This window comes from Piliocolobus tephrosceles, chromosome 4, assembly GCF_002776525.5.
Source record: "Piliocolobus tephrosceles isolate RC106 chromosome 4, ASM277652v3, whole genome shotgun sequence".
Classification (NCBI taxonomy): Eukaryota; Metazoa; Chordata; class Mammalia; order Primates; family Cercopithecidae; genus Piliocolobus; species Piliocolobus tephrosceles.
This window is the reverse complement of record NC_045437.1, coordinates 49,316,359-49,323,288: the sequence shown is the minus strand read 5'-3', so window position 1 is coordinate 49,323,288 and position 6,930 is coordinate 49,316,359. Positions and strand designations below refer to the sequence as shown.

The 6,930-nt window shown below is 43.4% G+C and overlaps 1 protein-coding gene across 1 annotated transcript in view; it reads left to right on the top strand.

Annotated features, from left to right (window-relative positions):
* The first annotated feature begins 3,128 nt into the window (after positions 1-3,128).
* Positions 3,129-6,930, top strand: part of BDP1 (B double prime 1, subunit of RNA polymerase III transcription initiation factor IIIB) — a 117,162-nt gene continuing 113,360 nt past the window's right edge. Inside the window, exons 1-2 of the mRNA XM_026454425.1 lie at positions 3,129-3,604; positions 5,385-5,661. Coding sequence (XP_026310210.1) covers positions 3,393-3,604; positions 5,385-5,661 — 489 coding nt within the window. The 5' untranslated portion in view covers positions 3,129-3,392. The remainder of the gene's footprint in view (positions 3,605-5,384; positions 5,662-6,930) is intronic.

Genomic DNA, 6,930 nt, shown 5'->3' with positions numbered 1-6,930 from the left:
GTTTTTAAGTCGTAGGGCTACACATGATATACCTCATGTACACAAAACGTGTTGGGTATGTCTCTCAGAGAAAAGTAGAGATTTAAAAAATTACTATGATGCCACTGAGAATTTACTCCACAAACTTGTGTAACAAATGTCTTATGACTTTTTATTTAATAATAAAACTTAATCTGACTCTGATCCCATCCCTTTATTGGTGGGAAATTAAATCTTAGTCACTATTTACTATCTGACCTGTAAAAACTTGGGAGAATGCCCTAGTCTCTTAAGTGGAATAGAAGCCCATGTGGGGAAAGGCCCTGTGTCTTCGGTTTCTATCAGAATATGCTGTTCAAAGTTGTGTAGTCCTGGCAGTGGCTCCAAGATTCCTGAGACATCTGCAGCGGGGTATTCTCTCAAATTCTTGAGCTTCTTTAGAGAAAACTAAGATCCCGTTCCTTTTCCAGAGTATTGCAGGGAGCCCACAGAATCCACAGACCTTCCCTTCCCTTCCCTTCCGTTCTTCCTTTCCCTCTCTCTCTCTGTTTTTTTTTTTTTTTTTCTTTTTTCTTTTTTTTTGAGACAGGGTCTCACTTTGTCACCCAGGCTGGAGTGCAGTAGTGTGATCTTGGCTCACTGCAACTTCTGCCTCCTAGGTTCAAGCAATCCTCCAACGTCAGACTCCTGAGTAGCTGGGATTACAGGCGCAAGCCACCATGCTCAGCTAATTTTTGTATTTTTGGTAGAGATAGGGTTTCACCATGTTGGCTAGGCTGGTCTTGAACTCCTGGGCTCAAGTGATTCACCCGCCTCAGCCTCCCAAAGTGCTGTGCCTGGCCTCCAGACCTTCATTTTCTTCATAGTCTTAGAGACATATCTTTTCTCTTCTCTGCTTTCAGTCTTGCCTTCCTACTCTCAAAAGCACTTGCCTCTTTTTTGTTCTCCCTTTAGGTGATCTATTTATTCAGTCAGTTCAGGATTTTATTCCTTTGACATTTTATTATTAATGTATTACCATATTCTTGTAGGATTTTCTTTTCCTTCCAAGAAGAAAGTCACACCTTTGAGTTCCCATGAATCAGGGGATTTGAATCACTGGTTCAAACGTTGGCCCAATACCTTCAAGGCCAACCTCAGCTCTGGCTATTTTTCCTCTCATCATAGAGGACTTCCCTAGCCACTCTACTACCAGCCTCCCTCCCATTAATTCCTATCACACTGTCCTGTACATTTTTTTTTTCTTCGTATTATTACATTTTTGTTTTAGAGATGAGGTTTCCTCTGTCACCCAGGCTGGAGGGCTGTGGCACTATCATAGCTTACTGCAGCCTGGACCTCCTGCCTCAGCCTTCCGGGTGGCTGAGGCTAGAGGTGGCAGCCATCACAGCCACCACATGCCGTTAGTTTGTTTTTAGGGGTTTCAATGTTTTGAGCAGGTTGATCTGGAAGTCTTGGGCTCAAGAGATCCTCCCACTTCAGCCTCCTCAGTAGCTGGGATTATAGGCGTGCCCCGCCATGCCCAGCGTTCAATCCTTAAATTTCTTTCACGACATTTGATAAATTTTATTTTATTGCAATTAATTAATTCATTTAAGACATTCTCACTCATTCTGTTGCCCAGGCTGGAGTGCAGTGGTGCCATCTTGGCTCCAGGCAGCCTCCACCTCCAGGGTTCAAGCGATTCTCCTGTCTCAGCCTCCCATAGCTGGGATTACAGGCTTGCACCACCAGGCCTGGCTCATTTTTGTATTTTCAGTAGAGACGCGGAGTTTAACCATGTTGGCCAGGCTGATCTCGAATTTCTGACCTCAAGCAATCTGCCTTGCCTTAGCCTCCCAAAGTGCTGGGATTACAGGCATAAGCCACCATGCCTGGCCTGATACATTTTAAAAATATCTTGTTCATTTCTTTTTTGTATTTTCTCCTCCCAAACCCAGAACGTCTTGTTTACTGCTACTTCCTGAAGCAGATTAAGAATACTCACAATAATTTACAAAGTTTCAACTATAATAATTTTTAAACAGGCTGGAGTATAGTGGCAAGATCTTGGGTGATACATTCATGTTAAAAAGTACACAAAGGGCTGGGCGCGGTGGCTCACGCCTGTAATCCCAGCACTTTGGGAGGCGGAGGCGTGCGGATCACAAGGTCAGGTTCACCACCCTGGCGAACACGGTGAAACCCCGTCTCTACTGAAAAATACAGAAAGTTCTGTCTCTACTAAAAATACAGAAAAATTAGCCGGGCGTGGTGGAGGGCGCCTGTAGTCTTAGCTTCTTGGAAGGCCGAGGCAGGAGAATGGCGTGAACCCGGGAGGCGACGGAGCTTGCAGTGAGCGGAGATCGCGCCACTGCACTCCAGCCTGGGAGACAGAGCGAGACTCCTCCGTCTCAAAAAAAAAAAAAAAGTACACAAGGAGGTTGGGGCGTGGGTGGCTCACGTCTGTAATCCCAGCAGTTTGGGAGGCCAAATCGGGTGGATCGCTTGAGCCCAGGAGTTCAAGATCAGCTTGGACAACATAATGAACCCGGTCTTCAGTAAATATACCAAAAAAAAAAAAAAAAAAAAAAAAAAAAAATTAGCCGTTTCTGGTGGCGCGCGCCTGTGGTCCCAGCAACTTGGGAGGCTGAGACGGGAGAATCGCCTGAGCCCGAGAGGTGGAGGCTGCAGTGAGCCAAGATCGCGCTACTGTACCACTCCTGCCTAGGGGACAGAGCAAGACCCTGTCTCAAAGGAAAAAAACAAAAACAAAAAAGTACACAAGAGCGTACGATAAATGGTCTTCCTACCACGATGTGTTTTCCAGAAACCCATTCCTCTCCTGGGAGGTAACTATTATCAGTTTCTTCACACCAGCATTTAATCTATGTCTACTCAATTTAGAATTTCCAAACCCTTCATGACCTTCTAAAAACAAAATCGGCCAGCGATTTTAATACTTCCAGTAAAGGTTTGAACTGAGAAGTCGACTGTCTTCTTTTCCTCTTTTCAACTACTCCTAAAGACTCCTGGAGGAGAAAGAGCAAATATCTCTGCATCTCAATTTCTGGTCCGCAGGTAACCCAGGCTCAGTAGCTTGGTAGTTACCATGGCTCCCAGTGCTGTGCGTCTGACGTCATTCTGCGACGCTGGCAGATGGCGCAATCAGTTCCGGCGCCCTGTGAGGGCGGGGGAGCTGGGAGGAGGGTGAAATTTAGCCATCAGTGTGTGGCAGGGTCATGAAAAAGCGGCGGCGGCGGCAGAGAGGAGGAGGCGGCGGCGGCGGAGTGAAACTGCGGTAGCTGCCCCCTGGGCTGGTAGTGTGGCTTTGTTGGGAGGGCGTAGTTCCTAATCCCCTTTCCGGGCAGCAGCCGGGGCTCGGGGCTGTGAGCGGCCGTCAAGGCTGCCTCCCCGGGCCCCCTGCCTCCGCCATGTTCCGCAGGGCACGCCTTAGCGTGAAGCCGAATGTCAGGCCTAGTGTAGGCGCCAGGGGCTCCACAGCTCCCAATCCCCAGCGTGGGCAGGAGTCTCCCAGGCCGCCGGAGCCTGCCACGGACTCTGCTTCCAAGCCAGCGGAGCCCACAGATGTACCCGCAGTCGATTTCGGTGGAGCGGAGCCCCAAGAAAAGGCTCCTAGGAGCAGGTAAGAGCTTGCAGAGGGAAGAATTTTCATTTGCCCTGCCTCTCCGGGCCTGTCACCTGGAAGCTGAGCAAATGAATTTTATCATAGGAGTCAGCTGTCGTTTGCAGTAAGCCGTTCAGTTGAGGCTTGATGAAACCACTCCAAACTGCAGTTTGGTTGTCTGGCCTGCAGGGTGTGGCTTATGTGGATTTTGTCACGGTCTGTAGATTCTCCGAGAGGAGACCATGTCTTCAAGTGGTGGTGGGGAGAATCGGGGTATGGCAGTCCTGAAGTGAAGAATAGCCACACTATTCATTTGAGAGTTTAGGTCACCATAGTTTTCATCCTTCTGGAGTGCTTTGCAGGGAAGTGTTTTTGTCTTTCAAAATATAAAGTATTTATTTTTTAAAGAAGAAGAGAATTACCATGTTGGCCAGGCTGTACTCAAACTCCTGACCTCAAGTGATCCACTTGCCTCAGCCAAAAGTGCTGGGGTTACAGGCGTGAGCCACCGTGCCCGGCCTCTTTTTATTTTTTTGTGGGTCTTTGCTAGTTGTAAAAATCTATAGGATATATATTCTGTCGTTATGCATTCAACATTATTGAGTGAAATGCAGATAATGCATGTGTCACATTGTCATAACAGCTAAGATACGAATTTAAATTGAAGTCTTCCTGGAAAGGTTATTCTGTAAGTTAAGGCATTTTCTAATTTTTTATAAGTAATTGTAAAATATGGAAAAAGTAGACTTTTTAATTATTGACTTATACCACCTCTTTTCTTGACTTAAGTTGCATTTATAGACCATTCCTGAAATATTTATATCTGAGGTGTACCATATCTAATATCCAATTTGGGGTGACTCAGTACTTTTTGACTGAAGAGTTTATTCTGATGGGTGTAATAAGTAGCGTTGTACCTGACAAAAGATAAATGATTTCTGCCTCAAAGGGAACTGGGTTTTGGTTACTGTAACTAAATGTGTTTTTTTTTTTGAGACAGAGTCTCCCTCTGCCCCCCTGGCTGGAGTGCAGTGGCGCGATGTCGGCTCACTGCAAGCTCCGCTTCCCGGGTTCCTGCCATTCTCTTGCCTCAGCCTCCCAAGTAGCTGGGACTACAGGCGCCCGCCACCGCGCCCGGCTAATTTTTTGTATTTTTAGTAGAGACGGGGTTTCACCCTGGTCTTGATCTCCTGACCTTGTGATCCGCCCACCTCGGCCTCCCAAAGTGCTGGGATTACAGGCGTGAGTCACCGCGCCTGGCAACTAAATGTTTTTCTTCAAACACTGCAATACAGATATTTCAGAGGTTTGAAGTTTTGCATATTTGATTTGATCTCTGGTTGATAAGTAAAATGCCGGTAGTGATAAGTAAAATGCCGGTAGTTTAGACCAGTTTAAAATGTCAGAGTGAATTAAAATTTTTTTAAGTTTATATATAAATTAATTTAATTATAAATTGTTACTTTTTTACTTAGTAATTCAAATTAGGTTGATTAAGCTTTGTTCTGTAACTTGGTTATTTGTTTTGAGGGAACTAAGCCTATAATTATGTGTTCTAATGTGCCTAGGGACTTTATATTTGAAAAAGATTAATAGTCTATTAGAATTTACATATATTTAAAAGATTTACTAAAGAAATTTTTTTGTAACCTGTCATAATTATCATACATCTCAAGTTATTAATTTTTTTTAAATTACGAGATTGCAGTTTTGGATTTTCACCAGACTAAGTTTTAAAACTAGCATGTATAACAGAAGATTCATGGTGCCCTCTGTTTTTCTTTTTTAATTTCAACAGTTCTGAAAAGACTGGTAGTGACAATGATGTTGAAGAATCCAGTAGATCTTCCCCTACTGTTTCACAGAGAAGAAAGCGAATATCAAGTACTTCTAGTCTGGTTAAGGCTAGTGTCAGTGTTCCTTCAGAATCTCATCCCTTATCTACAGTTAATCAAGAGGCTGCACAGCCAACTGCCACTCCAACAAAAGAGAAACAGCTGTGCTCAGACAGATACCGAATATACAAAGCCCAGAAACTGAGGGAAATGTTAAAAGAAGAATTGAGAAAAGAGAAGGTAAGGGAGGATAATCAGGATTTTGGTGTTGCCTTCTGTTTATGTTAGTAAGGAATCATTGGGAAGAAAAGCATTTATAGCATTTTGATGGGGGAACAAAAACTGCATAACATCTCTTAGTCAGTGGAACATCCCTTCTTGTTAATGGATTGATTGGTACACCATGGACTTAAATTACATTTTTCACTGATAGTAATTTTTACATTATTTATTTATGTTTTCACTGTTTTTAGTAAAGGCCAAAAATAAGTTTCATACACATACACATAGATATACATACACAAACATATTTATAAAATAAACCTTCAGTCAGATTTTTCATACAAAGATATCCAGGTGACAAGCGATGTATTTATTTGAATTAAGGCAAGCATATGCTGGGCTTAGTGGCTCATGTCTGTAATTTCAGCACTTTGGGAGCACTAGGCGGGCAGATCACTTGAGGTCAGGAGTTCAAGACCAACCTGGCCAAAACATGGCAAAACCCTGTCTCTACCAAAAATACAAAAATTAGCCGGGCCTGGTGGCACACATCTGTAATCCTAACTACTGGAGAGGCTGAGGCATGAGAATTGCTTGAACCTGGGAGGTGGAAGTTGCAGTGAGCTGAGATTGTGCCTCTGTACTCCAGCCTGGGTGATAGAGTGAAACGGTCTCCAAAAAAAAAGATATGTAGTTGAGCAGAATAAATTGGTAATGTTTTCTAAATTGACAATATGGAAAATTACAAGTGGGAAAAATTTGTGGTATGCATATAGTAGAGTCCATGTTCTTTTTAATCTTGAGGATTGATTTCTTTTCTAGAAGGGCAGGTAAGAGCAGTAGAGTGTACTGGCCCTGGAGTTAAATACTTAAGGATTGAACCTCAGCTTCATTTCTTTACTAGCTATGTGACCTTGAGTAATTTAATTAATCTATTTCCTCATCTGCGAAATAAGACCATTAGTGGTTCAGATTGAGCATCCCTGAAATTGAAAATGCTCCAAAGTCCAAAATGTTTTGAGTGCCAAAGTGATGCTCCAAGGAAATGCTCATTGGAGCATATTGAATTTCAGATTTTCTGGTTAGAGATGCTTAGCCAGTATGTTTTCTGCAAATATTCAAAAACGTGAAAAAATCCAAAATGTGTATCATTTCTGGTCTCAAGTATTTCAGATAAGAGATGCTCAACCTCTGTCTATCTCATTGGAGGGTTGTGAAGATTAAATGAGTCAATACATGTAAAACACACTTAAAATGGGCCTGGTGTGGTGGCTAATGCCTGTAATC